The sequence below is a fragment of the Rhopilema esculentum genome, chromosome 7, assembly GCF_057945365.1.
Source record: "Rhopilema esculentum isolate cy_ngs chromosome 7, ASM5794536v1, whole genome shotgun sequence".
NCBI classification, from domain to species: domain Eukaryota; kingdom Metazoa; phylum Cnidaria; class Scyphozoa; order Rhizostomeae; family Rhizostomatidae; genus Rhopilema; species Rhopilema esculentum.
In genome coordinates, this window is record NC_142821.1 from 11,227,818 (window position 1) to 11,243,193 (window position 15,376).

Here is a 15,376-nt window from a genome sequence, read left to right on the forward strand (position 1 = left end):
GGGCCTCCGAAAACATGGAGGAACCTTGTGAACACACACACGATTTTCTAAAATTGAGATAGGCTTCCTTTCTTTGCCAATGCATTATCTGCTCAATACACATGTTTCGAAAATGCAAGTCTGGATTGAACAATTTTACCCACAAAAAGCTAAAACAACTTTTACGAAGTTTATGCCAGTTATCAATCTACAATTCCAAAGAATCTGTTATGATTTTACAACCTCTCCCCCCCCCAGCTCCATGTTGATATCTCTGGCATATATTCATTGGTAAGCTTCACTTGCTTAGTAGCATTCGTGTGTTGTGGATGGAATCGTTAACTATTGTTTGTATCAAGTTTTTTATGTACTGCTGCAACAAACAGTCGACTCCACACTAGAATCACAGTACTAGTTACAGTTAGATGAAACTAGATCTAATTTTGCAAAAACTATTCAGTTTAGCACCGTTTACAGTCACACCCCAGTTACAGTCACAAGTTCTCAAGCAATAATTGGCTTGACTCATGGGGGCAGTTAGGACTTTGACATTGGAAGAGAGACAAATTTTTACCAATAGGCAGAAATTACTATCCTAATAATAAAGTACAGATGTAATGCATAACCATGTACAAGCCAACACAATCATTGGAGAGGGGGCTCGGAGGCAACATGTGCACATTTTCAAACTCAATACGATCTGCAAACGTTTTGGTTCGGGGACCCTCTAGAACATTGGGGGCCCAGGCCCCCTGCCCCCTTCGTACTACCCCTTGGTGTGACTATAAGTGGGGTTTACTGTAACTCGGAATCAAAAGAGGGAAAGTTCTATAAGGCAAGTGAAATCGGTAAAACAAATACCCTGTTTTCACTCGGTATTGGCCTTCTGTTTACAGTGAAATGTCTTTTTAACCGGAATCAGAATGAAAACAATTTGGCACGTGGTAATAAATTGTTTCAGGTTAAATACCTCAAAACGGAACAATTTCATTAACTCCCCTCGAATTTGGTGTGTAATATTTTGAGATTGTAGCAATGTTGCTGTCAATATCAGAGGAGTGAGTTGGAATGAGTCTCTTCTAGAAAGTACTTAAAACAAGGAAAATTGAGAAGAAAAAAGTCGGTCTTGCTATGCGCTAATGAGGTCCAAGATAAGTTGAAGACAAGGAATTTCTCGTGAGTACCTCGTTGAAAAAAAATTCTGGATTCAACTTTCCTAATCAATGGTATATCTAAGCATAGAGAACTAACCAAAACTTGATTTTTAAGACTTTTAGAAAGTATTATTAAATACCAATCTTCATAAATCAAATAGTAATAAATTAGAGAAGCCCAACAATCTTTTTGCTTATCACGAGCTCTCTAGGCGTTCATATTACATACCATATGACACGAGACGATATATAAGCCACAGGACAGACACTAGTAGAATATTACAACAGGGAATGAGCCCTGCAGCTATCAGCCTTAGGCCTAAAACTCCCGATAGTGACACCTCAAAATACAAGAAAGAAAAAACGTAAGCGGCAATATCTTATTCTTGTGCGGAATGATTGAGATCAGATTGGGAGATCATCTTCTTATGAATTAGGAAAATAATTAACAGCACAACAGTGAAAAATATGCAACTATAAATACAATCTATTCCCTGGTACAAATTTAGCCAAATTGCAAGAAATTGTACAAAACTTTGCCAAAAACGATCAAAATATTTCGCCAGTAGACAAATTAGCAACGTCCAACTTCATGCAAAAACAATCACTACCTTTCAAAACATTGATGACTAAAAACTGTCAATATCCACGTGTTTATAACTTGGTATTGTAATTTGCTTCGTTGTTGTTGATATTAAACCCAGTAATATCACCATCTGCAAGACGAGTTGATTGTGGTTTGTCGGTAACACTAAATTCGATCAGATTGTCTCCTGTAAAATTTCACAAATCAATTAATGACAGAGATAAATAACAAATCAAAAATCAAATCAATTAAAAACATTTTGAAACATACTAAAGCTCTTGGTCTGAAACTCTTAGCAGTATAGAACGTCGGCGCATAGATCGGAAATTCAAAGCTGGGAATTATATATACCCAGTTGTGAATCGAAATAGGTCGATCAGAACAGCGAGTACATGATTTTACAGATAATCGCTGCTTGCCTATTGAAAATATTATCATATTTGAAAAGTGTCAGACGAAAAGATTTAGTATGTTTCAAAATGTTTTCTTTTCTGAAAGCCATTTTTAATTTTTGTACCACCCAAAGAGAAAACTTCGTTTGTTTTAAACATATACTACCCATTTATTACGATACAGTACAACAGCTTTTAAAAAACAGCGCATTCACAGCTAAAAAAATGTCGCCATTTGATAATAAAAATGAGTGGTATGAATTAGAAGTTACAAAAGAGTTTTATTCAAACGTATTTGCATCATGAATTTTTAAAGTTTTTAAACAACATTGAGAATTTATAAATTCTTGGCTGTTGAGATAATTTTGAATAATAAATCAAATTAAATTGAATAAAATAAAATAAAATAAAATAAAATAAAATAAAATAAAATAAAATAAAATAAAATAAAATAAAATAAATAAAATAAAATAAAATAAAATAAAATTAGAATCACAATTTTAAAAAAATTCAACAGAGGTTTATAGTTACAAATATATTTTATAAATGTTTCCATTCTCTTCTAAACTGAATGAACTTCAAAATCTCTTTTAATACTTAAAAATGGAATAAAAACTTTAACTTGGTTGATATAATTAAAGCTTGGTTTTAATACGATTTTAACATCATAAAAAGACTTTAAAAGACGCAAATTTTATAAGCAAAAACGAAAATATTTAATCTCCAAAGAAACTGGATACGTTGATTGTTATAAATATTCAAAAACTCTAATAACGAAAAAGGCTATTTAAACTTGCACAAATTGAACTAGGATTTATTGAAAAGAAATATTCCAAACACTGATTTAGATTTAGGGTTGAAATAATGAGAATTAAAGAGTTGTCAGGTTAATGTAAATGAATTAGGTGTGTATGTAGCGTTATGACTATATTTATTTGTTAACTTTATACTTACAAGAACCATGTACGTTCGTTTAGCTGAAAGACAAGACAAATTGGTTTCTTAATTCATAGAGAATTTACAATATCTTTCTCATGAAGTAAGTAAATTATTTGCAAAGAATGAAATGGCTCTGGCGTGCTTTGGTCTGGCCACGTGACTGAGTGATGCAGATCAAAAGTATTTGTTCATAATGAGCGATTCCTTGATTCCTAAACCAGCTCTCTTGAGCCTCGCGTGAACTGAATTGGAAACCAGCTTTTTCAAAACCATTAACTCTAATTATTAAAATTATTACTATCTAATTATTACAGTAACGATCTTTACTGAAAGACTTTTAGCAAAGTACATTGCCTAGTGTGAAATTTAGGGCATGAAAAGTGGTGTGTAATTTATTAACGAGAGATATACAAGTGCTACCTTTGAGCGACTATTTAAGTACGTAAAATTATGTGATGAAGTTTCTGTGAATGTAACTACCTCACTTAAGATAAGATTCAACAAAGTAATCAGCAGAAATTTACTCGAAGTTCAATTTGTGAAACGTTTTAGCAAATTATTGGTTGGTTCATCTCTGTTTAAGGCGCTTATCAAGATGTTTACTCCAGAAAATCCTTAAAATATTAAAAATCTTTGCTTCTGACATTTAAGCACTTAAATTATGGATACTATAACTTGTAAAAATATTACACTTATTTAAAAACATCGATTGCATCTTCGTTTAAAACATGCTTTATTTAATTTTTCTAACCATTTAATCCCACTAATAAACAGTAAAGGTGGAAATCACGTCCTACATACAGAAACAAAAAATAACTCCCCACCTTTGCTGGCCAAAATCTTTCTTTGTTTCTCAGAATAGAAGCCATTATGGTCAAGCCTCGAAACCATGTTCATCATCTGATGCTCACAATCAGTGGTTGAATACAAACTGAGTTTATCAATTAGCTCGATCAGCAATCGAGAAAAATTCGTCTCAAAATTTGTGATGGTCCTCTTGAAGTCACCGCTGTTCATCATTTCACCATAGTGGTCAGTTAAAATCTGAAGTCAATCGAAGAATTAGTATCTTCAAGGAATGGTTGACATATATTATGTTCGATTGTTTATGTTTTAGATAATAAACTTCAAGGTCTAGAAAAATGGCAGCTCTGAAAAAACAGTCAAATATAAAATGAATATTTGAATGTTTCAGTGTTTTGACGAGACGCAAAGTAATAAAAAAGGCTGCATTGATAGAACGATTTGAAAATAACGCACTGAATTGCCATATAACTGAAAACGTTTGTCAACTCTGATAATGAGGTGGTTTCATAAGTTCAAAGGTAAATCACAGATAATATCTTTGGAATACTTTCATTTCATGGCAAACCGGATCGAGTTCGAATGGAGGAGGGGCTTTGTTCGGTGCTGTTGATTATAATGATAGCGGTGATGATGATGTTTGCATGAAATTCTTTCCTTACGCTTTGCGGTACTTCTGGATCATCAAATAGTTTATACCCTGAGAACATTTGTCTCCAGGGTCGTCCAAGCCACTTAGATGTAGTCTTATCTTTGTTATAACACAGAGAAAAGTACTTACAGATTTCCCTTCGACTGATGAGCTTCCAACACCAGTGCTCGCATCATATCGCTGTTATTGAAAACAATAATTAGAAATAATTTCTCTGAAAACGAAATCAGTCACCTTTGCACAGCAAAAGATCAGAAGAGGGTTCTGAAAGAAATGGAACTATATCAGGTCCATGAATTACAAATTTTCCATTCGTAAACGTTTTCTTTCAAGAAAAGTTTAGCTTTTTCTGAGTTGTTTCATAAGATTTAGATTTGAGAAGGAAACTTAAAAATAAACTTCCCAAAAATAAATAGGACACCCTTTGTTTCTGTTGAGAAAAAATTTCAAAGAAAAATGATTATAAATAAGTGCGAATCAGTTTGTTGATAAGAATCTTAGCACGTCAATCAATACTTATGTTTGAAGATGCTCTAGCTGCCTCGATGCACGAAACAAGATGGACATGATGACGCATGGCCACGCAACTGATGGACTGTGACGTCAGTCGTAAGTGCGTGCAATATATTCATCCACAGGTCTGATGCATGGATATGCGTCAAAATGTTCTCGAAAAATTTCAGTCATGAAACTGCAACCAGTTTTCCTGTACACTCTTCTTTTTATAAGAACCAGTAAATTTAAGTTCAGGCTGAATGTTCTTAATTTTTTCGAAAATCTGAGGCTGGATTGTTCTTAATTTGTTCTTAAATTAAAAGGGTGTAAGCAGTGTTATTGCTAGCTTTTTCGCTCTAAGGAGGTGTTCAGGCCTCATTTGCCAAAAAAGTGAGTGAGACAGCCTTAATTTGCTGACAAATTTGAATATTCACCGAAAAAGCACCCACACATCGCTAAAAATCCTCGATTTTGTGAAAAAACGATGTTCAAAATTGCATTTTGCAGAAGCTCATCCCCAGCTTGTTCTTAATTTGTTCTTAACTTTTGACCAGTTTTGAGGCTCGTGTTCTTATAAAATTGTTCTTATAAAAAAGAGTGTATTTAATTTTATCAATAAGCAAGAGTGACGTTTAACATTTTGTTTTCAAGAATTTGCGAGAACTTCAAAAATTTACTGGTAATGTTTTATGCAAACCAACGGATCAACTTGACAGCAATTTCTTCATTTCATGCCATGCTTAGGAATCGTTTTTTTTTATGGAAGGTTTATAAAAAATTGCATGGGTTCCAAAAAATACTTTAGGTTTTTTAGGCAAGATAAATACAAAACGCGATGCCACAACAAGAATTAAATGTGCTACATTTAGAAAGCGTATCGTGTTTCGACCTGTTTAATTAGGTGAGGCTACCTGGCAAAGCAGGTTTCTCAAGACCACCCGGGCCGCCCAGCAAGCAGAAATCCACTGGAATTCAGCCGAACCCAACTGATTTTCTCGTCCATGCCAGGAAAATTAAATTCTTCATCAACATGCATTGCTGTTTATTGTTGAGAGAGGAATTCGCACCGTAATATAAATAGGGCCGAAACAGAACCTTACCAAACAGTGACTTTCAAAACAATCTTCAAATGTTAGAATGGATCAAGTTACAATTAGGAAAACACCCTGGCCCAAGCCCCCTGAATTGTCGGCCCTAATAAAAGATCCTGACTTTTGAAAAACAGGGCCTAGTGGGAGGATTCTTTAGAAAGTGGGAGCTTTTAAAAGTGGATAAGTGCTCTTTTCTAAAGAGAATTAATTTTCTCTAACGCAACACCGAAAAACATTGCATCATATCCTGAAGACTTGCTATAATTTAAGCCCAATTTCCCTGTTTATTGTGGAAAACACTAACAAACAAAGCTGTGTTAGATGCTTTCCACGGAAAGAGCAACAAACTGTTTATTTCGACTCGGTAAATGCGCGTTTTGAACCTTGGAGCGTTGTTTTAAATTTTGTTTGAAGATGATCCATTTAAAAATTCGTTAATTTTTAGGCAAAAGGCGGGCAATAGCCAAAGAGCCCCTGTCCCCCTCTTCTGTGGTGTCTGGTCTCCCAATTAAAACATGCCTTATTATCACTGGCGAGTCATACGTCCCGAATATTCCACAAGTTCAAAGAAATACTTACAACTCCAAAAACTAAGTTAATCTAAAATCAATCACTGCAGTAGTGTGTTTTCGACAGAACTGTTTCTTTCTTTATCTAAAGCTTGTTTTGGTTCACATCCGGCAGATCAGGTGTATGGAGATATTTCATTAAAAACAGAGAAATAATCGTGTAAAAACCCTTTGGCCATACCTGAATACAGTTTGAGAAAGTGACACAAACCATCATCAACTTGCTTACAACCTGAAGGAGATAAAGTAAATCGTTATCTTCACAACTGCATGATGGGTACATTTGAAACCAAGATACGTCACAGCTTTGCACACTAGACACATTATTGTAAAATATATCATTATGCAAGATAATTTGTTTATTCAAAAAGCAAGGCATTTTTCTTATACCAACGGGCTCAACAAAAAGTACTAAAATACATAATCAATATCTCAAAAGAACTACTAACAAAATTTGCAGGAACAAAATTTGCAGGAGTCACACAAGGCTCGTTTCTTAAGCTATTGCTTTCATTTCAACAGCAGCAATACTGAAAGTTTTGTGAAGCAGTTTCACCTTTCAAATCTATCTATCAAACATATCTAGATTGCATATTTTTTTTAAAAGAAAAAGTGCACCTTTTACTTATTGCATTTGCGTAAGAAAGCATGTTTTTCTATCACTAATTGTTTGTCTAAAACACATTGGTATTATCGTAGTCTTTTTAATACCTTAAGGAGCTCTGGATTTGTGAGCATGCAATCTTTGAGGCAGCGATCCAAGAAGTCATTGTGTTGCTCCAAAACTCCATCGATGTTTGAAACCTGCAATGTTGCAAAAAGTTAGAATTTGTAATCAGAATTCAAGCATTCGTAATCAGAAAAGTAGACAATTCGTCTATGACTCGTCCATTCCTCGTCTAAAATCAGATCAACGCTGGATTCGAGCGAGGGGCAAATCACTCCAAGAAAATCTCGTACACCTTTCGTGCAAATCCTATTGTTTTAACTGAGAATCCCCAGAAATCCTTTTGTTTTAGGGAAAATCTCGTACGCTATTTGCAAGAGTGAATTGCCCCTCGGATTTGAGAACACTTTCCAGTCATATATATTTATATGTAAATCTTAATCTTAATAGTGCCTCCCGATAACCTTTTGACAAACTACTGTATTTCCCTAACTTGAGAAGTTGCAGCTTTTATTTGTCAGTCTCAAGACCTGACGGAATGGCAGTTAATGTCAGCCTCCATCGAAGGGCGGTTTCTGTAAAAAGGAGGCAACTTTTTCTAGAAATCTTAATTGACAAAATCGAAAAAGTCATGCTACTCCACTAACCTACCAATAAATTTCAAAATCCCTTTCAAAACAGTACGCAAACATTAATTATTTCAAACATTTATTTTATTGCAACGGGGGTTGTTTCAACAGCCTGATCACAGTTCATAACGGTGAAACCCAGAAGGGCTATTTGGCATTCTTGCAAATATGGGTATTATAACAAATTTTGCAGTCTAGACCGTCTGAAACGGTATAGTATTTCAATGTCCAAGTATTGTGCTACTTCCTACATAACTGAGTACTGAATAAAAAGCAACATGTGCCTAGCTGTTATCTCGGAAAACTGACTGCGGTTATCCAACACTCAAAAAGGTTCCTTGTCTGTCACTGATGTATTCCTTCCTGAGCACTCCAGCGAGTATCAACAGACTAAAGTAGGCGTAAATAATCCCTCCGACATTGGCAAGATAATAATATCGGCTTTCTTATCCGACAAATTCACAATAAACAAATATTAAAAGATGAAAATGAAAGGAATCTTTAAAAACTAATTATGGTATGAACGTTTCATTGGTTCCTTCCATCAATTCAGAGGTCTTCTCCATGTTAAGAGGCGCCCTTCTTGTTCTAAATGGTACCTCCAGTGTTCTTATGGGAACCTGCCATTAAGGGTTTGTCACATATTCTTAAGGGTAACCTCTGTGTTCTTAAGTTACATCAAATGTTCTTAGGGGTATCTTCATGTTTTTAGGGGTACCGTCTGTGTTATTAGGGGTACCTTCAAGTTCTTAGGGGTAACGTCTTAGGGGTACCATTTGTGCTCTTAGGGGTACCATTTGTGTTCTTAGGGGTACCATTTGTGTTCTTAGGGGTACCGTCTGTGTTAATAGGGGTACCTTCATGTCCTTAGGGATACCATTTGTGTTCTTAGGGGTACCCTTTGTGTTCTTAGGGGTACCTTCATGTCCTTAGGGATACCATTTGTGTTCTTAGGGGTACCCTTTGTGTTCTTAGGGGTACCTTCATGTCCTTAAGGGTACCATTTGTGTTCTTAGGGGTACCATTTGTGTTCTTAGGGGTACCATTTGTGTTCTTAGGGGTACCGTCTGTGTTAATAGGGGTACCTTCATGCCCTTAGGGATACCATTTGTGTTCTTAGGGGTACCCTTTGTGTTCTTCGGGGTACCTTCGTGTTCTTAGGGGTACCCTTATTGCCAAGCACTTTACTTCTAGATGCTCATTCTATTTTACCTACAACATAAGGAACTACTCAAAGAGTGCATCGTGTTACCTCACGCAAATTTTCTGCAAGAATTTGCCAGTTAGGCTCGATAACTTCAAACATCATGTAATATTCCAAGTTTTGTACAAAATGTATCATTCTTTGGCGCAAATCAAGAGCAGTTGAAAACCTAAAATGACAATGGTTGGCAATGCTTCTTACATTATGATAGGTATTTGATATTCAATCATATAGAGGTAACGTCTAAAATAAAAGTTCTCAAGCTTTAATTTAGAATTCAAATGAAAAGGCAATAATTTGAATTTTTGAAGATTTAACCATAAAACATATGCAAAGACAAGTGATAAGTATAAAAGCAATGCCTTGAAAAACCAAACATGGTCTTGAAATACTATTCTTCTTTGATATGAATACGTACAATTACCGTCAGTCCTCGAATAAGCCCCCCCCCCCGGGGGAGGCGCATTTTGTAAAAAATACTTTGAGATGGGGGCGTATTCGAAGGCGGGGGCTTATTTGGCAGCAGCCAAAAGAATTACCAGGATAAATGTTCTTGCTCTATATTTAAGGATGGTCCACATGTTTAAAAATGCAGATATATTGGGACAAATTTTTTGCTGTAAAGGCAACATCTCAGCCAATGAAGGCTTAATCGAGGTTGGGGGCCTATTTCGAGGTTTGACGGTACTTATTTGTTGGTTGGAGTGACATGGTAGACAGAAAATCGTCGAAGAAGCGGAAACTTGTTTAATTTCAAAGTAACAATGGCTTCAAAAATACAACTGGATCGGCTCAAAAGTACTTCTGGTCTGGCATCAAAACAACGAAGCTCTGCATAGTGCTAAACATCGGTTAAATTTGATTTATATTATATTTAGCGTTGGTAATTTAAATTAGTTGGTTTTAATTAGCTTGTATGCATAGCTAGAAATTGTACCAACTTTAAATAAAGAAAGTAAGAAAAAAAAATTAAGGTGTATTACATTAAGGTATTTGTGGTTTCTACATGATCTATTACACAACATAAACTGTATTCCCTTTTTTTATCTGTTTATCTTTGTATTAGCTGTTTGCTGTTTTCTGAGATTTATTGTTAATTTGTAATTATGTTAACTTGTAAGTATAATAATTCTGTTTGCTGTTTTCTGAGATTTATTGTTAATTTGTACTTATGTTCTGAGATTTATTATTAATTTGTAAATATGTCAACTTGTTTGTATGGTAATTGTGTTGGCGATGGGCCATTTCGGCCTACAAGCCTTATATAAAAAAAAATAATAACCTATTCAGACAATAATGAAAAAAGCGATGAAAAATGAGTCAATATAGTAAAAAGGTATATGATGAAAACGAGAATCTCATACCAAGAAATAGATTTTCCTTGCTGCTTCACACCCTTGTTTATTGTCCACAGACTGAAATATCAAAAATTGCGCTCTAAGAATTAACAGAGGATGTTAGAATACTAACACAAAAATAATAATGTAATATGTAAGTATAGCTATCTAAATTCATGTTTTGAGAACTTTCTGTTTACGAACTAATACCAAAAATACCCATGATGCATTGCATGTATTGCATAATACCTTCGAATAGAGACAGGAGTCACACAATGGCGAAAAGAGTCCTAAATAAACACGAGAAACCACACACATCTATATCTTAGTAATGGAGCCATCTTAAAAGCCGTAACATCATTTTGGCTTTCAAATATTTTCAGCTATGAATCGTTGTAAAATCAGTACATTATTGTAATCAGTGTAAAATCAAAATATTAGCATTTTTTGTAAGCGATTTAAAAAAGTAATACAACAGAAAAACGTTTTTTAGTATTTTTGTAAACAATTTTAAATAGTAATACAACAACAAACTGTTTTAAGACCTCAATGAGAATAATTTCAAAAATTTGTTTCAATAGGCCTAACATCGTGCAAGGTAACTGCTAAAGATTACGAAACTGAAGCTGCTAAAGATCAATACAGCTTTCAAGTGATCATCTTGTCCACGAATTGCTAGCAACCTCTTGGCAGCACTCTTTTCTACACTGTTCAGGGTCCTCGACAGTCTTTGGGTTAGTTACCGTATTTTAGTTAGATTATAGAATTAAGCTTACTTACGAGTGCTACAGCAGAATGAGGCTATACCTAACAGAACGGGAAATAAGTACTAACAAAACACGCGGGGGTACCCTACAGTTGATTGATTAATCAAATATGCAAAATCACCTTATTGTCATATTCTGAAAATGAAAAATTGTCTACAGAAAAAATAAATTGCTCCCAACAAACCTGCAAAGTTGCCTTTCAACATGCTTTGAGTAAAACAAATGTCTGAAAAGCATCTGGTATTTTGTCAATGCCTGTAAACAAAATTAGAGATTGTGTTTATGGAAAGAAGCATCCCGTGACATCATAAAAGGATTTCTTTACCAATTGCAAAACAGAAATTGAGAATCTGATATTATAGTTGCAAAACATTGATATCAATACGTTCGAAAGACATTTATTCCCATCTTATAATCTAAAATATTTGTGTTAAAAAAGAAACATTCACGATGTTGACTTGTCAATAAAAACTGACTGTCCATGTTTAACTTGAATTATAGCGTGTCAATAAGTTGGAATGGAGGGACTTGAATAACTAAGGGTGAAAATAATTAGAGACTGGAAATACCTTTTTACTGAGAATGAGAGACAAAGGCCACTTGACAACGTAATCTAAAGAAAATGCCTCTAGCCCTGAAAAGCAATGGAAATAAGACCTGTCACAAAAAGTAGCAGGAAAAAGTGACAAACTTTGTATGAAAAAAATTTAAATGTCATGCTTCTTTGGTACCTAAAGGAAACCAAAACCTACAAAGATTAAATTAGTTATTGAAGATTTTAGAAATTTACATTGTGAGAATAGAAATCTGATTCAAAATTTGATTCGTCCACATCTCTTCTAGTGTCAAAGTAACACTAGATAGAATAAAACTATCCAGTCAAATATATATATAAAAATAACATGAAGCAAAAACTTAGAATCGTCCTGTTCTATACACTAAAAGGGTTTACAGCTATGCACATACGGCATCGAGCAATTCATGAAAGGCCAGTAAACATCAATTCCCATTATGAACATAACATGGTCTTGAGACTGAACACCATTCTATATTTATAGGGTGAGGATAATTTTGCTAGTCTTGACCCAGAATATCTTAGAGATATACCGTAAATCCTCGAATAAGCTCCCAGAGGCCTAATTCGCAAATAAATTGGGGGGGGGGAGGGCTTTTCAAAGGAATGGGGCTTATTTTCCCGCAGCCAAAAATTTGGGATAAACATTTGAATAAACATATTGCTGTCGAGGCAATACCTCAGCCCATTCGAGGGTTTGGGCTTGTTTCATAAAAATTACTTTGGTGTGGAGGGTTATTCGAGGGGGGGGAGGGGGGCTCATGCGAAGGTGGGGGCTTATTCAGGTAAACAATAGACAACAGGTTTTACGATTTCAGCGGCTGTTTCAACGTTGCAGCAAAGTATTTGGTAGCATGTGCGACATACATAAAGGTAGAGATAGTCGTACCTGATATTTGTGTTTCTGTTGGATCCTGACTTGTGTCTATAGCAGAACATTTAAAAAAAATTGATAAGATTTGATCAAAGGTGGTACGAAATTTAACTAAAGATTTACATCAGTAACAAAAGTATCAATTAGTACGGCATTCACATTGCCACAAAAACAGAAAGGTTACTCTAAACTCTTCGAGTGAACATTTCATTGCTAGTAATCAACTGCTTTTGTCATGTCGATCCAGACATAAAACAATAAAATCCAACAATACATATGCCTAGAATTTAGCTGCTTTTATCATTAATAAAAATAAGTGTTAAATTATTGATAAAACTCTTTTCTATTCGAACCGTGAGATTTTTTATATCAAAAAGCTAATTCAACTTCAAGAGTTACCATAATTTTGGCTTATCTTATGTAAATTAGACAAGGACAAAATAATTAATCGCGAAAAAGCAATGAATATTGCTTCGATTAATTTCTTTATTACATCAGAAAATCTACTTACTTCTGTCATGAGTTACCGAAAGTATTCTGAAAAGCTGTGTAATCAAATCGTAAGGCAGCAGATTACACCTACAAAAAATGACAAAAACGTTTAGGCCAAAAACCAATATCATCCTGGGGGATTTTGTAAGGAGAGTCAATAGATTGTGAAATAACTATTTTTGGTGCAAACAGGATGGACGAGGCATACATTGCCTTGGTAGCAAGGATAGAGAAAGAATTCGCACGGTGTGGCTTGATATAAATTGATCATGCCTCAAACTTCAGACTAGGAAACCGAATTGTGAAATATAAATATCAGCTTATATATAATAAATGTTCGGAAAAGACAGTTTTGAAGTCCTAGCTTAAATCATATGTTTTCTAAATTCTGAGAACATAAAAGGAAATGATATTTACAAGCTTGAGCTTACAAGACCATTCATTACAAAGCTATATGTTAAGCTATGGAAGCCTCTTCAAAATATACAGAATTTCAAACCAATTTGATTCGCGTGCGAGTAAATTCAGTATTGGCTTTTGCAACTCAAATAGGTTAACTTGGCTGCAAAGTTTTAAAATAAAACTGGTATAGTTACAGCAAATTTTTTCGATTCTTTTGATAACATAGATGGAACAAAAAACCCGGAATTTTTTATTTGGGAGGAAGAATCAAAGAAATGACACAGATGGCCTTTAAACGTTAAGTTTAGTTCAAAGAACAGTAATCAGGAACAAAAAAAAATAATGACTGTGAACTCTAATAAAAATTCTTCTGGTAAGAGTCCCTACGATAAAATTAGTATTACAACATCATCTTTACCCGCTCTTCCTCTTGGAAGTGCATCTTGAATTTAAAACAAAATCGGGGCAAATTACTGCTGAATCCTGTCAAGTTAAGGACAGACCCGTCGCTATAGGAGGGATTGCAGGATGTGACACCCCCTTGAAAAAAAATCCATTGCAAAAACGAGGCTTTTTGCCATCTAGGGGTGCTTAGTCGGCAAACTTGTCGGCAAAAAAAGGATGGCGGATGACCCACCCAATTTCTCGGAAAATGGGATATGGAAACCCCCCTTGAGCAAAACAGCTAGCGACGGGCCTGGGTAAGGAGATGGATCCGACTTAGCGAATGGATCCGACTTATCTGGGGTGCGACTCTTGACGTGAACAAGATAGCAAAATCCAAAGGGAATTCAAAATCAGTCCAACTATATGAAAGTTTAAGTTGTCCGGGGTACGGCTTAATGGGATTGAAATGAATTCGTAGAGCATTATCCGGTCACAAGCCCATTTTCATCACCCCTGCCCTTTAGATTCAGGTAAATCGTAGGCTTTCGATTTCAGGACAGACGATTTAAGAAAATTTTGTCTACTGAAAAATCTCAACAGAAAAACATACCTCAGGTCATCTTTAAATGGATCATTGACAGCAGCGCTCGTCCGCAGCGCCAACTCTAGCAATGCTTCCAATCTCGAATGGACAATATCTAGACAACACAAATAATAAACTGATTGATCATATCCTTAGGGGAAAATTAATTTCTTATAGGGGTTGGAGGTTCCTTACAGGAGGGACACTAGGAGAGCCAAGTGTATTCCCATGGGAATGCAATAATGTGACATCGTGATAAGGTGGACAATTTACAGCTGAAACCAGCACAAACAATTTCTATGTATTTTCCAAAGTAGCAACTCAAATATTCAAACAAAAACAGAAAATACAAAAGATTAAAATAATTAACTACAAAAGAAATGCGCACCATCAGCATTTTTTCTCATCTCATCTTCAGCCAAATCCATGAAACAAACGAAAAAGTCACCCTGATCCAACAGGAAGTAATGTTTTATCGATCTGCGATAAGAATAATCACATAAATTGATAATTCACACATAATTTAACCGTAAATTATACTATATACATACGATGAAGCGGCTGCATTAAGATGAAGTGCAAATAAACTGGAGTTTTGTAAAAGATTGAAAGACAAATAATGAATTTATAGGCAAACTTCAAACCTAGCATTTATGGCCACGACTTCAAAATTACGAGTGCTAGCACCAAAAAAGTCTTTTAAGGGCAACATTTTGCGTGTTAGCTTGAGGCCTAGGAATTAAGTGATTTCATAGAGACACAAAAGTTTTCTGATTAATTGTAAAATAAATTTATATTA

The 15,376-nt window shown here is 34.9% G+C and overlaps 1 protein-coding gene across 3 annotated transcripts in view; it reads right to left on the reverse strand.

Moving 5' to 3' along the window:
- Positions 1-1,160: 1,160 nt before the first annotated feature.
- Positions 1,161-15,376, reverse strand: part of LOC135683087 (gamma-tubulin complex component 2) — a 30,195-nt gene continuing 15,979 nt past the window's right edge. For 2 of the 3 annotated variants that reach the window (XM_089109243.1, XM_065198243.2), the window contains exons 22-34: positions 14,966-15,057; positions 14,605-14,692; positions 13,225-13,292; positions 12,729-12,764; positions 11,835-11,899; positions 11,450-11,520; positions 10,526-10,576; positions 9,210-9,330; positions 7,373-7,465; positions 6,843-6,893; positions 4,636-4,686; positions 3,875-4,094; positions 1,161-1,906 (exon numbers count right to left, since the gene is read on the reverse strand). In XM_089109243.1, the coding sequence (XP_088965369.1) occupies positions 1,788-1,906; positions 3,875-4,094; positions 4,636-4,686; positions 6,843-6,893; positions 7,373-7,465; positions 9,210-9,330; positions 10,526-10,576; positions 11,450-11,520; positions 11,835-11,899; positions 12,729-12,764; positions 13,225-13,292; positions 14,605-14,692; positions 14,966-15,057 (1,126 nt within the window). In that variant the 3' untranslated portion in view covers positions 1,161-1,787. Of the gene's footprint in view, positions 1,907-3,065; positions 3,089-3,874; positions 4,095-4,635; positions 4,687-6,842; positions 6,894-7,372; positions 7,466-9,209; positions 9,331-10,525; positions 10,577-11,449; positions 11,521-11,834; positions 11,900-12,728; positions 12,765-13,224; positions 13,293-14,604; positions 14,693-14,965; positions 15,058-15,376 lie in introns of all 3 variants that reach the window. The other variant, XM_065198244.2, reaches the window with a different exon arrangement.